General features: G+C 43.3%; 2 protein-coding genes and 1 non-coding gene across 3 annotated transcripts; 2 read left to right on the forward strand and 1 right to left on the reverse strand.

The window, feature by feature from the left end:
* Positions 1 to 8,230: 8,230 nt before the first annotated feature.
* On the reverse strand, positions 8,231 to 15,558 carry LOC140065936 (uncharacterized). Its single transcript, XM_072113496.1, has 3 exons — positions 15,402 to 15,558; positions 13,541 to 13,615; positions 8,231 to 12,440 (listed from the first exon to the last, which is right to left on the reverse strand). The coding sequence occupies exons 2-3, from the start codon at positions 13,606 to 13,608 to the stop codon at positions 9,410 to 9,412; spliced, it is 3,099 nt and encodes a 1,032-aa protein (XP_071969597.1). The 5' UTR covers positions 13,609 to 13,615; positions 15,402 to 15,558; the 3' UTR covers positions 8,231 to 9,409.
* RPL27A (ribosomal protein L27a) lies at positions 15,547 to 21,116 on the forward strand. Its single transcript, XM_072156635.1, has 5 exons — positions 15,547 to 15,634; positions 16,985 to 17,048; positions 20,243 to 20,318; positions 20,612 to 20,786; positions 20,952 to 21,116. Exons 1-5 carry the CDS (start codon positions 15,632 to 15,634, stop codon positions 21,078 to 21,080), a joined length of 447 nt encoding a protein of 148 aa, XP_072012736.1. The 5' UTR covers positions 15,547 to 15,631; the 3' UTR covers positions 21,081 to 21,116.
* On the forward strand, positions 17,481 to 17,611 carry LOC140066598 (small nucleolar RNA SNORA3/SNORA45 family). The gene has a single exon (XR_011848437.1). It is a non-coding gene; the product is annotated as a small nucleolar RNA SNORA3/SNORA45 family (small nucleolar RNA).
* Positions 21,117 to 22,480: the final 1,364 nt, after the last annotated feature.

Raw genomic sequence — 22,480 nt, forward strand, 5'->3', positions numbered from 1 at the left:
AAGAAAACAAAGTAAAAATTGTTATGTAAAAGAAAAGCAGAATTAACTTGGACTTCCAGGCACCAATTACCTTCAATCACAAAGGGGTTAATGGCTGTGCAGTAGTTTTCATATGTAGTGGTTTTAGGGCCGTAAAATCTTTATAAAATGGTTTTTGTGACACATAGTTAAAATTCAACAAAGGTTAAATTTGTTAAATTCCTGAGATCTTCTGATATGGAATGGGAGCACCAAAGGGGCGCAAGGTACCAAAAGAATTGTGGGAATAATTCTGTTTAAAATAGAAAATATTTATCAGATGTGGTCCTTAATTGACGCATTTTGGGTCACTGGGACCCTTTCTCAAAATATGGACAAATAAAAATACCCTATACAAAACAAATAAAAATATAATAATAATAATAAATATAAACAAAGGAAAACAGATAAATATAAACTATAGGAAGTAAAATTGTATGTAAAAATAAATATTTCAAATGGATATTATCAATAATAATTGGTAGGCATATAAGTGAGATTAACAACATATGACGAGCAAGGAAAGGAATGCCAGCTCACCTCCACCTTCAGTGTTGAGTACGGCACGGACCTCCCCTTCTGCCCGGGGGACATAAATAGCGCAGGAGAAAAAAAAAAATAAATAAAATAAAAAAATTTCACGGTCCAGCCAGGCTCCAAACACCAAATTTTCTTTATTTCATGGCAAGTACAAAAAGTTTTTTAAAATCCACTCGGACAGACATCAGTGCCTACGCGTTTCGGACATTAGCTATGTCCTTAGTCATGTCCTTAGTATAGTTTAGTTTATTTAATTTTTTTTTTTTTTTCTCCTGCGCTATATAAGTGAGATTACATAGTTTTCTTAAAAACTAGGAGTAAATTGTAAGAACATATATAAAAAAAGAATAAAACTGAGTAAATACTAAGAACTGTGTACAGACTGGTTACCAAATAACTATGCAAAAAAATATTATCAATGGTTCCTAAATAGATGTATGAAAAAATAAAATTTGCTACTGAGACAGTTAGGGAACACTCATTAAAAGACACTAAGCCTTCATTGAGACCAGCGGGAGACAGGCAGTGGTAATTTATAAATCCAGTACATTTACCGCGGTTTTAGTGTTTTAAAACATTGTGGGGTGATAGGGAGTAATGCTAAAATCTTTGTAATTACTCTCGTGGTGTGTCAATGCCTGTCGAGAGACACTATGAAGTGGAAAACCCTTGTTAAAGGGAACCCGTCATCAAAAATTGGCCTAATTAACCATTAACAGCATGTTGTCAAACAGCTTCAAGATTATGTTTATTTTATGGCCCAGCTTGGTGGCATCATCTAGAAAATCTACTTTGAGATGTTAATTGGATGTATAAAGTCAGGGAGGTGGGGGATTTAATGCTGAAGTCAAGCTTCCCTGCCTCTGAACACCTTCTCCCATGTGCTTGCCATTATTTTCTGGACTTCAGGAGAGCTGGTCGATGATGTCCCAGGACCATAAAAACAGTGAAGAGGGCATTCTAAGCAGGGGTGGACTGGGAATTTAAAGTGGCCCTGGAAAAAAACTAAAAGCGGCCCCATTCTGTGGGCGTACTGAAAACAAGTAGGTGTGGCCATGTGATGTGGGTAGAGTTACTAAGAGATTCATACTGCCTCCCTTTTACAGGAATAATGCTTATTTTTTAAAAGAACACAGCATATATATATACACACACACATATATACACTGCCCCTATGTATAAGAATATAAGTACTATAACACTGCCCCCTAGGTACAAGAATATAACTACTATAATACTGCTCCCTATTTACAAGAATATAACTTCTATAACACTGCCCCCTATGTATAAGAATAAAACTTCTATAATACTGCCCCCTATGTACAAGAATATAACTACTATAATACTGCCCCCTATGTATAAGAATAAAACTTCTATAATACTGCCCCCTATGTACAAGAATATAACTTCTATAATACTGCCCCCTATGTATAAGAATAAAACTTCTATAATACTGCCCCCTATGTACAAGAATAGAACTACTATAATACTGCCCCTATGTACAAGAATAGAATTACTATAATATTGCCCCCTGTGTACAAGAATATAACTACTATAATACTGCCCCCTATGTACAAGAATATAACTACTAGAATACTGCCCCCATGTACAGGTATATAACTACAATAATGCTACCCCCTATGTACAAATATATAACTACTAGAATACTGCCCGCTATGTACAAGAATATTAGTACTACTACTATGCCATATAACACCGACAGTTAGCCCCATGTATACAGCCAGCCCCCCCCAGTATACAGCCAGCCAATCCCCCACCCAGTATACAGCCAGCTAGCCCCCCAAGTATACAGCCATCCAATCCCTCCCGTAGTATACAGCCAGCCCCACCAGTATACAGACATCGTGTCGCCCAGTATAGAGCCAACCTGCCTGTGTCCCCTCAGTATACAGCCTGCCCTCAGTATACAACCAGCCTGCCCCCCCTTAGTATACAGGCAGCCCCCACCAGTATAGTCAGGCTTCCCCCTCCAGTATAAAGACAACCTGCCCCCATCAGCAAACAGCCATCTTGCCCCCCTTCAGTATACTGCCAGCCTGCCTGCCCCCCCTCAGTATACAGCCAGTCTCCCAGTATACAGCCAGCCAGCCCCCCCTCAATATACATACAGCCAGTCCCGCGCCCCCTGTCAGTATATAGACAGCCTGCCCCCCAGTATAGAGCCAACCTGCATCTCCCCCCTCCTCAGTATACAGTCTGCTCCCTGCCCGGCACATAAAAATAATAAACCCTGTACTCACCCTTTCTGAGGCTCCCCCAAAGCTCCGCAACTTTATCCTGTCAGGCCAGCAGTGACAGCTCCGTGCACCGGCCGCATGCAGAACATGACGCCGGCAAGTGGCTGACGTCACAGTCTGTGCGCCCTATCAGGATTCTACGGCTGTCATTAAGGGTACTGCTTCTGACGCAACGCCTTTTTACGGCGTTTTAGGGACATCGGGTCAGTATAGTGCCAGTGTCGGGCTGTGATATCACAGCCCAGACCCGGCACTAACACCCGGGATTGGAAAAACTCAGATCCCGAGTGTTTAACCCCTTACACGCCGCGGTCAAGCGTGACCGCAGTGTGTAAATGTCCCCACCATGGACCGGACGTCCCTAGTGTGCTTACCGGGGGATCTGATCCCTCCTGCCATAGCCCCAGGCTCCGGCTCTTGGTTGCTGGCTCTCCTTTACGCCAGGTTCCACCTCCTGGCAGGACCCGGCTGTATGTAACTGAGCACGCTTGGCATGCTCATGCTCAGTTACTTAGTGTAAAGGCTTGAACAAGCGATCGGATGATCGCTTGTTCAAGCCAAAAGGTGGAAAATGTAAAAAATTAAAAATAAAAAAAAAGATTAAGTCATGTTATAATAATTAAATAAATGAAATAAAAGTCCTATAATCTCCCCAGTTACACATAAAATGCAAATAAAGTATATAAACCAGAAAAAAGTACATATTTGATATCACCTCGTCTGTATTAATCTGTACAATAAATCTAAATCAATATTGAACCCGCTCTGTGAACGACGTTAAAAAAACACAAAAAATGTTCTAAAAAGTGACCAAAAATAGTTACTTTCCCTAGTATGATACGACTGAAAAGAACAACTCTTTATGCAAAAAATAAGCCCTCAACCAGATCTGACAACAGAAAAATACCCAAGTTATGGCCCTGAAAAGTTGTTGATAGTTTAAAAAAAAAAAAAAAAAGTGATTTCCTCCAATATTGGTTTTGCTCAGTAAAATTAGCAAAGATAAGAAAAACTATATAAATGAGGTATCACCGTAATTGTAGTGAACCAGAGAATAAGGATAAAATATTATTTTTACGTTACCGTGAGCGGGGGCGGGGTGGGGGTGGGGGGGGAGTGCTAAAAATCCAAAATAAAAATTTATGATTTTGTTTGTGTCCCCCTTGAAATAGTTAATAAAATTTCACAAATAAGCTTTAGAACCCCAAAAATAATTATCTATACATTGTATCTCATCCCGTAAATAATATGCCTGGCCGTGCGCCCATATACAGCAGTTTACCAGAAATTATTGCATAAATAAAAAAGGGGGAGGGGTCAAATGGATGCGGCTTCAAAGCATGGTTAAAGAGAACCCGTCATGCAAAATAACCCCCCTAAACTAAATATATTTTCATAACCTGCCATTAGAGAGCATTGCCTCTATCCCTTCATTGTCCCTCTACATGCCTGTAAACCTAAGCAATGAGGTCCTAAAGCTTTATGCAAATGACCTGTGAAATGTCCAATGAAGCATTAGCATATTCAAGCTGTCCACTCTATTCATGAGTGGGAGGTACAGCCACACCCCCAGTGCATGACTGACAGCCTGTATAATGATGTGAGGCTGTATAATGATGTGCTTCCTGGTGCTGGTGGCCACGCCCCCTGCAGCCTGTGTGTGTATGTGTGTGTGTGTTTAGGAGAGATACAGCAGCTCCAGGCAGCCATGTTACAGCAGCACATGTCAGATTCATGTGTAGCTGATGTCTGTGTCTCTCACCTGTGTATTAGGAGGATGCAGCATGTCAGCAGATGCAGTATAGACATAACTATGCTTTACTATACATTACACACAGACATGAGCAGGGGGAGGAGAGGGGAGGGGGAACAGGGGTGACATCACTGCCTCTGACCATGTGACCAGCCTCATTTACATGATAAAAAATAGATGATTTTACAATGAATAATGTATGAAATAACTAGATAAAGGCTGGGATGGGATCCTTGTGAGCTGCTCCAACAGGTAGCAGTGACAGGACAAGTGACACAGACCTGATGACAGGTGTCCTTTAAGTACTTATCATGGGGGACTTCAATTACCCAGATATTGACTGGGGGGCAGAAACCTGCAGGTCCTTCAAAGGTAGCAGGTTTTTGTCGACAACAAAAGACAATTACCTGTCGCAACTAGTCCTGGAGCCAACAATAGGGGGGTGCTCTGCTAGACCTTATCCTAACCAACAGACCTGACAGGGTATCAAAATTACAGTTTGGGGGTAACCTGGGTAATAGTGATCATAATATCATTGATTTTGTATTACACTTTACTAAGAGCGTTAGTGGAGGGGCAACGAACACTCTAAATTTCAGGAGGGCAAATTTTCAGCAACTAAGGGAAGACCTTATAGTCATAAACTGGGATAATGTTCTCAAAGACAAAAGCCCCTCCCAAAAATGGGAATTTTTCTCATATATTCTAGAAAAGTCCTGTGAGAAACACATACCATATGGGAAAAAGCATAAGAGGAACAAGAAAAAGCCTATGTGGCTAACTAGTCTTGTAAGGAGAGCAATAAGCGATAAGGCGTTTAAGACGTGAAGGTAGCTATGAGGCATTACAGGATTATAGAGAGAAAAATAAATCCTGTAAAAAGCAGAAATAGAGACAGAGAAATATTGCCAGGGAGATCAAAAATAATCCAAACTATTTTTCAAGTATATAAATGATAAGAAACTAAAAACGGAGAGTGTGGAAGGAGATGTGGAAAGGGCCAATCTACTGAATGTCTCCTTATCGACTGTCTTTACCCAGGAAAATCCCCTGGTGACACGATGAGGAATGATGTAAATTCTCTTTGGAATGCCAATATTTGAGGGGTTTGTTAGAGATGCTATCCTGGAGTATCTCACTGTACATAACCTTATAACCCAGCGTCAGCATGGGTTTATGAGAGATCGGTCCTGTCAGACTAATCTGATTGTTTTCTATGAGGAAGTAAGTTCCAGACTGGATCTGGGGGACGCTGTGGATGTTGTATATCTGGACTTTTCAAAGGCATTTGACACCGTGCCAAATAAAAGGTTGGTATATAAAATGAGACTGCTGGGACTAGGGGAAAATCTGTGTATTTGGGTAAGTAATTGGCTTAGTGATAGAAAACAGAGGGTCGTCATTAATGGCACATTCTCAGATTGGGTTGATGTCACCAGTGGAGTGCCACAGGGGTCAGTATTGGGGCCACTTCTTTTTAATATTTTTATTAATGACCTTGTAGTGGGTTTACACAGTCCACTTTCAATATTTGCAGATGATACTAAGCTGTGTAAAGTAATAAATACTGAGGTCGATAGTTTAGCATTACAGAGGGATTTGTGGAAGCTTGAGGAGTGGGCAGAGAAATGGTTGATGAGGTTTAATGCAGATAAATGTAAAGTTATGCACTTGGGCCATGGAAACAAATAGTATAATTATGTTCTAAACAGTCAATTACTTGGTAAAACTGGAGTTGAAAAGGACTTAAACTTAATTTTATTTAAACTTAATTTTAGTGACCAGAGCCATGCGGATGCTGCTAAAGCAAATAGACATAGTTTTGCCCTTATACAAATCCCTGGTCAGACCACACATGGAATATTGTGTACAGTTTTGGGCACCAGTGTATAAAAAGGACATAGTGGAACTGGAACGGGTGCAGAGGAGAGCAACTAAGATTATTAGGGGAATGGGGGGACTAGAATTTACTGATAGATAACAAAATTTGGGATTATTCAGTTTAGAAAAAAGACAACTGAAGGGAGACCTCATTACAATGTACAAATACCTGGGAATGTTCCCAACACACCTTACATTCAGGTTTGGACCGAAAGTAAGCTCCTTATGTTAACAGGACACACATGGGATCATTCTTTTTAAATGGACACATTAAGACATGTGAGCACCCCTGAGGAAGCCACTTAGGTGGTGATACATGTGGGGTTTTCACCCGCAACTCCCCCTATACTGACCTTTGCCACACAGGTAACATATGTTCTATTTTTTGGCTAGGACTAGCTCTTTGTTATCTCTCACTACAGCGTTTATTGTAGCTACGGGCTTATACTTAGGTGATTATCTGTAAAGGTCATCATGAGCTTACTGAGCTAATTGTACTAATCTTAAGCATAGCAGGAGAGGCTGTGTTGCGGTGTATAAGGTGGGCCAAACATCCATCATTCTTTTCCATCTACTTGGGTGAACGCAAGTATTATAAACTGGACAATGTGTCAGGATCTGTGATATAAGGGCATCTCTGCCATTGTCCCATCCTAGAATCCTCTAGTATTTATCTTTGTGTTGCTGTGGAGGCAAGGGGGGGGGGGGGTGATAGTTACGTGTACCACCAACTGGACTTCCCACTTAGCCTCCACATTGGAAAATTTAGAATTTTTAGGCCGACTAGCTTGTCCTGTGTTTCTGCCAACACTATTTCACATAGAGACAGTGGGCCAGGAAACTATTCCTTTATCAGCTGTTCCTGCCTAAACTTACCCTAGGTGGTAAGGAACAACTGGAAGATGTTCCCTCTCTGCACCAAAATGCAAAACACAGAGATGAAGACAAGACAAAAAAACACACGGAAAAATTGTCTTCAGAGCCGAGTCACAACAAAGGTGGTAAACATGGTACAAAATCACAGGGCCATGTATGGCAGCTATGCAGCCACTTAAAGGGAACCCGTCACCACTATTTTCACAAATACAGGTAGTGGCAGGTTCCCATAGAGCTCTAATAACTATCTGACACCCTGCTTTTAGCTAAAAATTGTTCCCCTCAGATCCCCATAAAATCAGAGTTATAATCTTGCCTGGTATCTATGCAGCTTTGGAGCTAGTCCACGGGGGCGTGGCCTAATGTCATGTGACCAGGGTGACATCATCAAAGGTCCTTGAGCTACTTAATATGAAAACTATACCCCATGTACATATCTGACCACATAAAACCATCACAGCAGCCTCCATGGACTTCTACTCCTCTCCATGCAGGCTGCTGTGATTTCATGTGATAAAATATGCTGTGATTTCATGACATATATGCTTAGTGTACAGCTCCTAATGCTACAAAAGCTATAGGACCTGCGATGATGTCACCCTGGTCACATGACATTATAGCAGCATACAGAGATAGGGATGGGGAGGAGCTGCTGGATTCAGCCCGAGGAGGCCACGCCCACCTGGACTACATGTAGCCATGCTTAGTTACCAGATAAAACTATAAAGTTGAATATATGGGAATCTCAGGGGCATAATTTTTAGCTACAAGCAGGGTGTCAAATAGTTATTAGAGCTCTATAGGAACCTGTCACTAGCTGTATTTGTGAAAATAGTGGTGACGGGTTCCCTTTAAGAGGGACATGGACACACCACAATCAATAAGTGTGCCTGTCACACATGGATGGATCTCCAGGCAGTTTATTAGCATGAGAGAAACAGACTGGAACATGGATGGTACTACAGAACCAGCTATCAGAACAAGCTATGACATCATAGCCATTTAACAATAATGGAAGCAAAATAAAAGGCACAATCAAACATGATAAACCAGGGACTTTTATTCATAGATCCATGCACCATAACTCTGGTAATCTTCTTATATTTGTTGTCCATGGTCTCTTTCTTTCTAAAATCAACTTTTAAATTATGCTAATGAGCCTGAGGGGCTATGGTGTGTGCGTTTCCATTACTCCTCAGTGATGTATTTTCACTTGTTGTTACAATGAGCAGAGCAGGCCTCCCCTCCCCCTGCACTTCCTGCTGCTGCTACATTACACAGGAAGAAGGAGAAGGGAGAGAGCAGGGGGATGACATGTTCTGCTCATTGTAACAACCAGTGAAAAGACATCACCGAGTGGCTCTAGAAACACCCACCAGAGCCCTTTAGGCTTATTAGCATATTAGGCAAGAAGCCATGGATAACTAATATAAGAAAATTACGACAGTCACAGTGCCTGGATCTATAAGTAAGTGCCCCTGGTGTAACATGCTTGATTTGATGGTAGATTTTAAACAAAACTTGACAATTGTACATGGATATTCCTGCTAACCTGTAAAGCTGAGTCCTCTGTGAGGATAATCCAAAAACCTGTACACGTGACAGATTCACGCATTTTACCTTACATCTAATATGTATGGGCAGCTTGAGCATCTTATTATTTTGTTGTCACAACAATTTCTGTCTCATATATGCTTGCAGTTCAGTATTGTCATAAGACACATTGGAGGAGATTTATCAAAAGTTTTAGAGAAAAACTATTGTAGTCGCGCAGGGAAACCAATCATGGCTCAGCTTTCATTTTCCCATAGTAGTCTATGAAATCTGAGCTCTGATTGGTTTCCAACAGCTTTGCACTCGGACACTTCCGCTAAATCCTCCCCTTGATTCCAATTCAACTTCCCATTACTTCGTGGATATACACCGGATGATAATACTGAAGTGGACAGCAAATTTGGATCTACAATATGACATCACTGGATTCTATGTACATTTAAGTTGCTCATATAGAATGCTCTTGGTAAATCTTTGGAAAGAAGCTTGGAAACAAAGCAGTTATTTAAAGAGCCATTCATGCTTGTGTTTAATCCTGCCCGGTTGAATCCTGCAAATGTCCCTCCTGCATTGGAATCACACACAAATGTTCCTCCTGTATTGGAATGACAGAAAAATGTCCCTCTTGAAATGGAATCATAGACAAATGTCCTTCCTGTCCCGAAGCCACTGACAAATGTGCCTCCTGCACTGGAATTATTGACAAATGTTCTTCATGCACTGGAGCTACTAACAGATGCCCCTCCTCCATTTGAGCCACTGACAAATCTCCCTCCTGCACTAGAGCCACCGATATATGTCCCTGTTGCATCGGAGCCACCGATATATGTCCCTGTTGCATCGGAGCCACTGATATATGTCCCTGTTGCATCTGAGCCACCGATATATGTCCCTGTTGCATCTGAGCCACCGATATATGTCCCTGTTGCATCTGAGCCACCGATATATGTCCCTGTTGCATAGGAGCCACCGATATATGTCCCTGTTGCATAGGAGCCACCGATATATGTCCCTGTTGCATCGGAGCCACCGATATATGTCCCTGTTGCACCGGAGTGATCGATATATGTCCCTCTTGAACTGGAGCCACCACCAAATGCCCTTCCTGCATTGGAATCAATGACAAATGCCTCTCTTGACTTGATGTTTGGGGCAAAACTTCATCCTGTACACAGGCTTCCAGTAAACCTTCATTACCCACAGACATCTCTGGAACATGTTGTTCATGTGCAGATCCTTCTACTGGAACTTCTGGGTTTCCCTCAGTAGCTGCTTTCCAGTTTCTCAATGAGACAGGGTGTGGGAGGCACAAAAATAGTCTGCAAAATTTATAGGCCTTTGGGGAGGCATAATATAGGTTCAAAGCGAATTCCTTCATGAGGTTGGAATACTGAGTGACACTGTGACGCCGGTAGCCATTTTTTAGGTGTTGTGTGAAGAGAACCTGAGTGAGGCCACTGCAGTGCTCTGCGATTACCTGCTCTGGGTCTCTTTCCATCATGTTGTTTTTCCGCAAATCAACCAGCGTCTTCTTCAGGCCCTTGATCTTCACACCTTGGCGCAAGACTTGTTTCTGTAAGGTTTTGATCTTTCTTCTCATTTTAACAACTTTTGGGTCAGCAACAGGAGTGGGAACATCATTCTCTTTGTCACCAGACATAGCAGAGTATGCATGGTCAACAGGGATGTAATCAGCCAAGTTCTCACAGGGAGGTCTGGAAGGCTCATGCCTACTCATCCGATTTACTACAACTGTCTTGTCTGGTAAACAAGACACAGAGTCCTGATTCTTACCTGATGCTTCTTCTGTTTGGTTAACAACTGGTTGTTTAGTTTTCACCCTCTGCCCCTTTATTACTTCATCTTCGACTTTCTGCTGATCACCATGGGTTTGTGTCTCCATATTTTCACCCCCAGTTTCTTCTTCCTGCTCACAATGGTCCACTGTTGTCAACTTCACAAACTGCCCTTTAACTGTCTGCTTCCTATTTGGTGTTTCCTCCCAATTCTTCTTGTCAATCATTGCTGTTGCTCGCTTTCCTTCTCCTACTTGCTTCTTGCTTTGTATTATCTCCACACACTTCATTACTTCCACTCTCTGCTTCTCATTTATTGCCTCCTCCTGCGCTACCTGCTCAACCCCCTCCTGCCGCTCTACCTGCTCAACCCCCTCCTGCCGCTCTACCTGCTCAACCCCCTCCTGCCGCTCTACCTGCTCAACCCCCTCCTGCCGCTCTACCTGCTCAACCCGCTCCTGCCGCTCTACCTGCTCAACCCCCTCCTGCCGCTCTACCTGCTCAACCCCCTCCTGCCGCTCTACCTGCTCAACCCCCTCCTGCCGCTCTACCTGCTCAACCCCCTCCTGCCGCTCTACCTGCTCAACCCCCTCCTGCCGCTCTACTTGCTCAACCCCCTCCTGCCGCTCTACCTGCTCAACCCCCTCCTGCCGCTCTACCTGCTCAACCCCCCCCTGCCGCTCTACCTGCTCAACCCCCCCCTGCCGCTCTACTTGCTCAAACCCCCCCTGCCGCTCTACCTGCTCAACCCCCCCCTGCCGCTCTACCTGCTCAACCCCCTCCTGCCGCTCTACCTGCTCAACCCCCTCCTGCCGCTCTACCTGCTCAACCCCCTCCTGCCGCTCTACCTGCTCAACCCCCTCCTGCCGCTCCACCTGCGATACCGCCTCCTGGTCCTCTACCTGCGATACCGCCTCCTGCTGCTCCACCTGCGATACCGCCTCCTGCCGCTCCACCTGCGATACCGCCTCCTGCTGCTCTACCTGCGATACCGCCTCCTGGTCCTCTACCTGCGATACCGCCTCCTGGTCCTCTACCTGCGATACCGCCTCCTGCTGCTCCACCTGCGATACCGCCTCCTGCTGCTCCACCTGCGATACCGCCTCCTGCTGCTCCACCTGCGATACCACCTCCTGCTGCTCCGCCTGCGATACCGCCTCCTGCTGCTCCGCCTGCGATACCACCTCCTGCTGCTCTACTTGCGATACCACCTCCTGCTGCTCTACTTGCGATACCACCTCCTGCTGCTCTACCTGCGATACCGCCTCCTGGTCCTCTACCTGCGATACCACCTCCTGCTGCTCCACCTGCGATACCTCCACTTGCTCCACTCCCTGTATTTCCATTATATGATCATTGACCTGTGCTTCTTCCTCTACCCTATTAGTTCGCTCCTCATGTCTTTCCTCCATTTGCACATCACTCTGTATTTCCATTTCCTCCTCATGGCTATAAGTCACAACAGACCCGCTTGGGGTCTCCTGTGTTGTAGTCTCGGAATTTAACTCCATGTTTTCCACATTGTCAATTGCCGCTTTCTTGGTATATTTTCTCTTTTTAGTCTTTCTCTTCCGTTGAATGGGATAAAGGGGAGTGGGCACTGCGTCCATGCGCAAGTATGGACAAGCTGCCCCAGGACGTATCATATAGTCTTTCTCTGTGAAGTGGTCGCTGCAGACTTTGCTGTGAATCGATGGTCTCCAATCATCTCTCTGGACAGCTTCAATCCACTTGGCAAGACGTTCTGGGTCTTTCATGGGAAACCTGCAAATTAAAATACACAGATTAAATCCTTTACATGATGTCTGTATTCTTTGCAGCAGTCTACTCAGCACATGTAGGATTGCAATGGCAGGTATCATCTATGCATATATCATCGTAGGATCCACCGCTAAGTAGAAGGGTCACAGCTTAATACCCCCTTCCCTCTACAATGACCTCTGCAGAAGTCACAGCAAACGTCTAAAAAACACAGGTAAAGTGACCACATACAGAAAATAAAATTAAAATCGACAAATCGGTACCTGTAGTGGTACCAGTGATCATTCAGGAAACCTGCAGTCTTCCTGTTATTACAATCTGTGAAAGGCTGTAAAGACTAAAAAGGCCTGAAACAAATCCTCTACATGTAAAGAATGTCGCCATTTACTTACAGAAAGCAGAGAGTTTTAAAGTACAACTGTAAAGAATAAAAACGGTTGCCTAACTATGACCTAAGCAAAAATAAGAAATTCTGCTAGCAGGGGTTTTACCTTGTCCAATCCAACCACCCCACTACCCAGGCTGCTCTCCGTCTATCTGTAACCATGGGAATCCGTACAGAACGGCAGAAGAGTTGGTGGAACTTGTTGGGAGGGGCAGTAGGAAAGGAGAGGAGTGATGTTACAAGCATGTGACACATACTCCAGGTGGTCCAATTATAAGCATGCTGTCCTGATTCATGTGAATGCCCTCAGTGCTCTGGCACAGGACCTTGAGTGATGCCACAAGGATGTGGCACATGCTTCAGGTCATCCAATTACAAACATGCTGTCTGGATCCATGTGAATACCCTCAGTGCTCTGGCCTCAGATGTCACAACTAGGAAGTGCTAGCCCCCTTCAGGAATAGCTGAATATGCTTAAATAAGACAGGCTGCTAGATATACCAAGCTGTATCTAAGGATAGGAAGAAGCCAGCAGCATGATACAGATATTGTTGGAATAGTTATCAAAGGCTCTCTATTTTTTGTCAATTTTACAGTAACTCTTTAAATTGGGGAGAAACTGGAATGCAAAGTCTGCATAACTTTCCATTATACTGGTTTACTGTCATCAACTGAACAGCCACATGTGATGAGTAAAGACACTTGAACTTGAAATTACCTGAAGAAGTGTTTCCCGCATCCCTTGTGCATGCGATTCTTGCACCCAAACATGGCGCACACCGTCATCTTTCCACTGCAGAGAAATGGTTGTAGATCTGGTAAATCTGTCACAGAACTAAAGGAAACCTACCATTTGATTTGTTGCATTATGAACCAAACATATCTTGAGAATGCTGTAGCTACACTGATGTACAAGCATATCTCGTTTAATCACTGAGCCGAGTAGTTTTACTGAGAAAACAATTATAAAATTCTGATAATAAGGCTTGGTGTTCTCCGTCAGCTCCATAGAGATTAATGGAGCAGGACAGTCATGCATTGCCGTCTGCACCACCAAGGATGAAGTCCGGCCTGATTCATGAAGATCGTGCGCCCGTGTTCCTGCATCCGTCGCTTCCCCGCCAAGGTCCGCTAGAGTTCCCCTTCTTCTTCCCTCTGCTTGTAAGTGCGTGTCTTGCGACACAATTCTAAATGTTAAATCCTGCGCGTTGTCCAAATCCATGGGGTTGTCCGACAGGCCGCCCCCTGATTTCTGTTGCATGCAAGCCGGCGCCGATGCGCCAAAATCCTATCGCGTGTGACACAATCCCTGGCGCGAGGCGACGCAAAATGGAAATCGTCGGGAAACCCGGCGAAAATGCTCTCCGCGGACCCTTAGTAAATGAGCCCCAATATGATCCATCTAGTTCTGTGTGGTCACTATATGGTTAGAATATCAGGGTACAGGCTTATATACACTTTCATCTATCTTCTGAACATTCACTAGTATCTGATAAATAGAAAGCGAAAGATCAGTGATGATGAGATCTATGAGATGCCTATTGCACACAATGACACAGTCAGCTCAGCTACATCATCTCTCCTACATCTGCTATTCCACAAACTTATCTGTCTGTAGCTTTGTACTCCTCACCTGCTCCCGACAGGAACTAGGTATAGTAAGTGTGATATGGCAAAGTATTACTAAAGTCAGTGTGATATGGGGGTACGGCAGAGTACAACTATAGTCAGTGTGATATGGGGGTACAAAACTATTACTATAGTCAGCGTGATATGCGGGTACAGCAGAGTATTACTATAGTCAGTGTGATATGGGAGTACAGCAGAGTATTACTATAGTCAGTGTGATATGGGGGTACGGCAGTGTATTACTATAGTCAGTGTGATATGGGGGTACAAAAGTATTACTATAGTCAGTGTGATATGGGGGTACGGCAGAGTATTACTATAGTCAGTGTGATATGGGAGTACAGCAGAGTATTACTATAGTCAGTGTGATATGGGGATAGGGCAGTGTATTACTATAGTCAGTGTGATATGGGGGTACAAGAGTATTACTATAGTCAGTGTGATATGGGGGTACGGCAGAGTATTACTATAGTCAGTGTGATATGGGGGTACGGCAGTGTATTACTATAGTCAGTGTGATATGGGGGCACAAGAGTATTACTATAGTCAGTGTGATATGGGGGTACAAGAGTATTACTATAGTCAGTGTGATATGGGGGTACAAGAGTATTACTATAGTCAGTGTGATATGGGGGTACAACAGAGTATTACTATAGTCAGTGTGATATGGGGGTACAGCAGAGTATTACTATAGTCAGTATGATATTGGGATACGGCAGAGTATTACTATAGTCAGTGTAATACGGGGGTACAGCAGAGTATTACTATAGTCAGTGTAATACGGGGGTACAGCAGAGTATTACTATAGTCAGTATGATATTGGGATACGGCAGAGTATTACCATAGACAGTGTGATATGGATGTAATGTAGTTACTATAGCAGTATTACTCTTGCTATAGTGCCATATGTTGATAACATGCTGTGTACAGTGTCTTAGTCTCGCACATACCAGGGGCGGTCAGTATAGCCAATCTACTTCCAGGTGCAATGTCTGTCTTCTTTAATATGTCCGCCGCCACCTCCTAGCGCTCTCTAGTGTTAGTTGTCGTGTGTGTCAGGTGACCACGCATTGAAATCTCGCGAGAATTCCTAGTCTCGGCGAAACCATCTAGAGTCCCGCCCTTCATAACCTCTCGCGAGATCGTCCGGGATCTCCCTCTTTCTCTTGCCACCGCCGCCATGGTAAGTAGTGGTTCCGCGGTGCGGGGGCCAGAACCGAGAGAATGAGGCTGGAGGGGATCGCTCTCTATGCGGGATGGAAGGGGGACTTTGTTATGGTGGATGAATGGAAGCCTGGGAAGATACTGCGTGCTGATGTGCGGATGTGATGACGTGTGGAGAGCGGCATGTGCTCGAGGCCTGGGGAGGGAGGAGGCCATGCTGCCTCATGGCCCGGCATCCTGCACATCCGCACTATTGCTGGACACGGCGGGCACTAGTACCGTGCGTGGAGGGAAAGTGTGAACTGTAGCTGAGAGCAGGAGGCCTAGGGGTGTAGGTGGAATGGAGGGTTGGAGCCGCTTGTCTATTATGGCAGTACTGCTATGTATGTATTGCGTACATAAGTGTTTATAGTGAACTCATAGTGTGAGGTTGGGGTACAACATCAGGACTGTTGGTGTAGTTATTCCTGTTTCTTGGGGTGTCTTATGGCTGCAGCTTTGTATGTAAGGTTATGCACAGTGTAATATTGGGGTACATCTGGGTATGTTGTGATCTAGCTATGTGTGTAATATGGGAGTTAAGCAGTTGCTATAGAAGTCCATCCACGTTTCTCTGTGCAGACTGTCTACATTTCTATACACTCTTTTCTGTCACTGTCGCAGTTGACAAGTGACTGTCCCCTCCTTTTCTCTGTACTTTGTTTAGTCTTTGACTTATGCTCATTTGCAGGATTCATCCCTCCTGCTTATGTGTAAATACAACTCCCAATATTCTCTCAGGGCATAATACCCTGTTTCCCTGGAAATGAGATGCCCCCTATTGTGACATGGACGCAGTAATAGTTTATTCATGATGAATGGTATCAGTGGAATAAATTTCCCTTTGTGCTTATTAATGCTAGAATGATGTCCTGATTTTAATCTGTAGCAGCTTTACATGCAGTCACATGACCTCCACAGGGGTTTCTGAATTGGTGAGCAAACATTTAGGGGCATTTTTCAGTGATCACAAATGTGCCCTTCTCTGGGGGATGAATGAGTATCTTTAATTACATACTCCCTTGGTTGGCTTGTCAATGCCCATCAACTGGTCACCACCATTAGTTGGAATGTAAGGTAGTACTAGGGAAATCGGAACACTCACTCACTCATCCCCCCCCCATTTCATAGTTGGCTATATTTAATTGCCTGGAATTATGTTTTCTAGATCCATAAGAGAAGTCACTGTGGCTGGCCCATGCTCTAGTGCTGGAGTTCTTGGATGGCTACACTTGTTCGCTTGTCCCTGGCTCAGTGACCTCTAATGCTGACAATATCAATATTATCGTATTGTGGTTCTAGTATTCAATTGTTCTGCTTTATTCAACAGCCATCCAAACTAAGGAAGACTAGGAAGCTCCGTGGACACGTCAGCCATGGCCACGGCCGTATAGGTAAGTCGTGACATCAGGGGCTGTACCTAACATTGCAGTACATCTGCTTTTAACTTTTGAAACTCTTGATGTGGAAATGTGATATCACTAAAAATGTTAAGTAAACAGAAGCAGTTTTTCCTGTAACATGAGCTGTGATTGGTTAAATGGTTGCGTCTTGTTTCCATATCTTTTATAGAGTAAAGGATATTGCACATAGTTTGTAGTCTCCTGTGTTATAGATGATAGTGGAATTTGTGGACCCCTGCTTAAATTATGAAAGCATCACTTGACCGAGGTTTTTATTTCGTATATATGATTTTTGTAGTGTTGCCTACAAGGAGCTGCTTTCTCACTTCCCACCTGGGAGTTTGCATACTTCTTACTGATGAAGGGGAGGGGGGCTTTGAGAAGACAGGAGATGGGTTTAATCTTTATCATTTCCTTTAATCCCCCGAGACTAGAGTCACATCCTGGTCAGACCATGGTCTTGGTGTGCTAGAGTCCTCGGAGAGAAATGGCTGTGCTTTATTCACTGGCGTGCTCTCGCTGTGGCACGGCCAGTCACCAGCTCAGTGACACTTACTGGGACAAAACTTATGTTCTTACAAATATGACTGGGTGACTTTGTGTTAAAAGGCTAGTCTTAGCCACTGAATAGCTTTCATACTGCAGATTGTTTCTTGGAACAATTTTCAACTCGTTCTTTGATGCCTGCCGATCCTATATCGGTAAACTGGATGCAGTTCAGTATTGTGTGCAGCTACCCTTAATTGTAAAATCTATGAACGCTGCTTGTTTTATATTGGTTGATAAAAAAATAAAGAACCTTTCTTGTAGGCAGTGCCACACATTTCCATTTCTTGACTGGCATTGCAGCTATGCTCAATAAACAGCCTATGGACATTGGTGGTCCTGTTTTTAGAAGTTTCCATTTTTTGTAATCCGACTACCCCTCTAATGGCCTGTTTGGATATAAGCGTAAAGCAATATTTCTTTTGGATGGTCTTATCAGAGATCTTTTTGGATGCCACTAATGTCTTGTGACCTAATTTTAGCAATAATCGCTATATAAATAAAGATTATTATTATTATTAACCTCAACGCTCAGCGTCCGATATACCGGACGCTGAGCTCAGTGACTTAACGCTCAGCGTCCGATATATCGGACGCTGAGCCGATGCCGGTTCAGCTCAAGATTTGAGCCGAACCGACATCGGGAAACAAGGGGTGCCAGCTGTGACTGATAGCCGGCACCCCAGTGTAACACCCGCGATCGGAGTTGTCTCACGCGACCGCGGCATCTAACATGCATCTGGGGGGTCTTTCCCCCACGATCGCAACCCCCCCCGAATCATTTTCAGGGGGGCACCGATCATTGCTACGGTATCACTGGGGTCCGATCTGGACCCCGGTGTTACCTGCAGGAACTGCCGGTAAGATGGCGTCTATGATGTCATCTTACTGGCAGAGTGCCACCCTATGCAAGTGCATAGGCTGACACTGATAATGCCCTGCAATACATAAGTATTGCAGGGTATTATTATGAACAAGCAATCAGATTATTGCTTGTTCATTTCCCATGGTGGAAAAAGTAAAAAAAAAAAAAAATTATTCAATAAAAAAATAAAGTAATAAATCACCAAAAATGCCCAAAAGCCCCAAAACATATAAAGAGACATATAACTGAAAAAAAAAGTCTAAATCATAACACAAACCCCACATATATAGTATCACCGCGTCCGTAACAACCCGTAGAATAAAAATAAATAATTATTGAACCCGCACGATGAACGCCGTAAAAGAAAACTGTTATAAACCCTCCAAAAATTATGATTTTTAACCTATTCAATCCCACAAAAAATGCTATAAAAAGTGATCAAAAAAACATATGTACTCTAGAATGATACTGGTGCAAAGTACAAAGTGTCCCGCAAAAAACAAGCCATCAACCAGCTCCGTAGCCAAAAAAGTAACAAAGTTACGCCACTTGGAAGATGGCAATACAAAAATGATAGATTTTTCCCCACAATAGGGTTTTATTTTACAAATTTAGTAAAACGCAAGAAAATATATTCGTGTCTGGTATCCCCGTTATCGTATCGACCCATAGAATGAAGATAATATGATTATTAGTCTATACGGTGAACACCACAAAAAAAAGTAAAAAAAACAGAGAATTGATGCTTTTCTACTCCTGCTCTCAAAAAGAAGTTCCTAAATTTTCAACAATAGGTGATACCAACCCCAAAATGGTAACATTGGAAAAAGCATCTCATCCCGCAAAAAAAATGGCAACACATGGCCCCAATAACGCAAAAGCGAAAATTTTACAGCCTTCAAAAGAGGCCAATGAGGAAAGTAAAATCCTAGGGTGCTCCTTCCCTTCTGCGCCTCACTGTGTGCCCATAAAACAAGTCACGGCCACATGTGGGGGGTCTCTGTACTCGGGAGAAATTGTAGAACAAATTGTATGGTGGGTTTTGTATTTTTATCTTTTGGAAATGTGTAAATTTTAGAGCTAAATGAACGTATAACCAGCACAATTTGACTATTCTAAATTTCGTCTCCATTTTGATGTAATTACTATGAAGATCTCAAGGGGTTAACAATCTTCGTAAAATCTGTTTCTGATAGCTTGAGGGGTGCAGATTTGAAATTGGGTTGATTATATAGGGGGGTTTTGATGTTAAATATGTAATTTTTCATTCAAAACTGTATTTATCCCCAAAATAGTCAATTCTGAAAATCCGGAAAAGCGATATTCGATTTGTAAGCCGCGTGACATCAAAATAAATTATCCAGACATTTCAAAAATGGTGAAAATGTAAAGTAGACATATGGGAAATGTTATTCAGCAATTTATTTAGGTGGTAAATCTATCTGCCTGAAAACGCAATGATTTCAAAAATGGCAAATTTTTCAGAAAATTCATCATATTTTCTTTTTTTTTTGTAAATAAACGCAAAACTTATCAGCCAAAATTTACCACTAAAATGAAGTACAACATGTGGGTAAAAAACAATCTCAGAATCGTTTTGATAAGTAACAGTGTTCAAAAGTTATAACCATATAAAGCGACGCATGTCAGAATCCAAAAAATGGGACTGAGCCTTAAGCTGTAAAATGGCTGCGTCCTTAAGGGGTTAATAATCTGAGGAAGTTGGATCTCCCAGTGATTTCTGATGGTTTTCTGTTTTTCTTTTCTCTTCTAGGTAAACACAGGAAGCATCCTGGTGGTCGTGGTAATGCTGGTGGTATGCATCACCACAGAATCAACTTTGATAAATAGTAAGTAGAGTATTTTTTTTGTCTGCCATAAATGCCCAAATGATTTTTTTTATGCTAGTGATGAGCAGTTGCCATCTTAGACTTGGGAGTGTGGCTCCATTGTTTAGGAATCCTTGTGTATAACTTGAATAGCCTTTTGTTGTTTTTCAATTTTCCCCTATATTGAGCCCCTCAAACATGGGCATATGTTCTCCCAGTGTAATATTTAAAGGGGGAACTATCGTTAGGTTTCACTAGTTTTATTCTTCTATAACATAACCTTGGGTCACTGACGTGTGTCTTTCTTTCTCCAGCCACCCTGGTTACTTCGGTAAGGTCGGTATGAGACATTACCACTTGAAAAGGAACCAACAGTTCTGCCCAACAATTAACCTGGACAAACTGTGGACCCTGGTTAGTGAACAGACCAGGCTGACCCATGCCAAGAACCCTGAAGGCCCAGCACCAATCATTGATGCTGTGCATGCAGTAAGTTGGAACTAAATGCAAATATGCAGCTATTAACAAAAGGCTTTTTTTGTACTGTGAGCAGATGCTGCTCCTGTCCTCGAGTATTATACCTTATATATGCCTCTATGAATACTGTACTGGGCTCTTACAAACTGATTTTTATTTTATTTTTTTTTTGTATAGGGTTACTACAAAGTTCTTGGAAAAGGCAAACTCCCCAAACAGCCCGTTATTGTAAAGGCAAAATTCTTCAGCCGCAGAGCAGAGGAGAAAATCAAAGGAGTTGGTGGAGCCTGTGTGCTAGTAGCATAAACTGTGCACAGAAAACAATTAAACTTCCATTCTTTACTTCTTGTGGTCAGTTGTATTTTTCTTGAAAAAAAAATACCCATTGCGCATGTTAACTGTAGGCAAAGTTGCAAACAGCAATTCATAGTCTTAACTGGGAGGTACTCAAATATATCCGCCTTCACTCAATGAACCACCAAAAGGAATGAGTACCTGCAAGATTAATATTTCCCCCTTGCCACAACAGCCCACACAGCAAGGGTTGTATGCAGAACGCAGTTACCTGGTCCCCATTTGGGCTGGAGGTGGTTTGACAGCGGTGGAGTGCTATGATTGTCTGGTGGTCGCTTTCGCCCACATGGTGTTGGGGGAGAGATGGGTCTGGAGCTACTGTCTGTGTGCATGAACCTCTGGGTTGATATCGTACAGCGCCTTCCAGGTCATCATGCAGCAGAACCGTAATTGGGCATGGTTCTCGGGGTTACAGCCAATAATACGGGCTGACGAAAGCAAGAGGTGTGGGTCTGGCACCAGAATTGGAAGGAATGCTGACAGGAGGGTGCACTGGTGGTTGCCCTGTGACCATCTCTCAAAATCTTGGTGTTATGTTTGCACCAGGAATTCATCCATAGTAGATGGCAGCAGGAGAGCCCACCTGTAGGAATTCTGCAAGATTTTCCTTATTTTATGGCTAAGTTCAGTTTGGTAATTGTTTTGTTTGGACATCTGTAGGTTCAAGGGAATGTTGAACCAAGGAAAGTGGTCAATAAGACTCCCTACAGAGTGCAGTGAGAGATGGACTTTGACTTGTGTAGCTTGTCTGCGAGAGAATGTGGCAGAAGAGTCTCCTAGCTGGCTGGATTCCTTAAAGATGGGGTTATAGGTACATCAAGAAGGCTACATGACTGTATATGGCAGCCTTGTTTGATTACCTTGGTCCCTCAGCAGTTTTCTAAGTCAGAAATCTGGTTTTGGATGAAGAGGAAGGCTAGATTGAGAACCATTATCTTCTGTATCAGGGGGAAGTGGACAGGAAGAAAGAGTCCCAGGAGGAATATGGGGCTTATTTTTCCCAGCTTCCCTAGACTCCCAAAAAGCTAATACAGAATGACACCAGGTTCCCTGTGGGGAGGGAAACTAACCCACTTACAGGTTGGGAGAAAATGTGTGGAAGCAAGTCCTCTACCCCAAGGTTCAGAGTCACCCAGGTTTCTCAGCAGGGAGCCTGCAGCCCAAGTTGTCAGAGGTACTGAGACAATTAAAGAGGAGGTATCCTCCATTGCCGTACATTTGCCCAAACCCCCCCAAGGAAAAAACTAGATACGTCCAATGCTCCTCCTCTGATCAGGATTCTAACTAACCTCTGTTCAAAACAAACTATTTGGGAGATTAAAACATGAAGTGAGTCTTTCCGGTAGTAGACA

This window comes from Engystomops pustulosus, chromosome 6, assembly GCF_040894005.1.
Source record: "Engystomops pustulosus chromosome 6, aEngPut4.maternal, whole genome shotgun sequence".
In the NCBI taxonomy this organism is placed as follows: domain Eukaryota; kingdom Metazoa; phylum Chordata; class Amphibia; order Anura; family Leptodactylidae; genus Engystomops; species Engystomops pustulosus.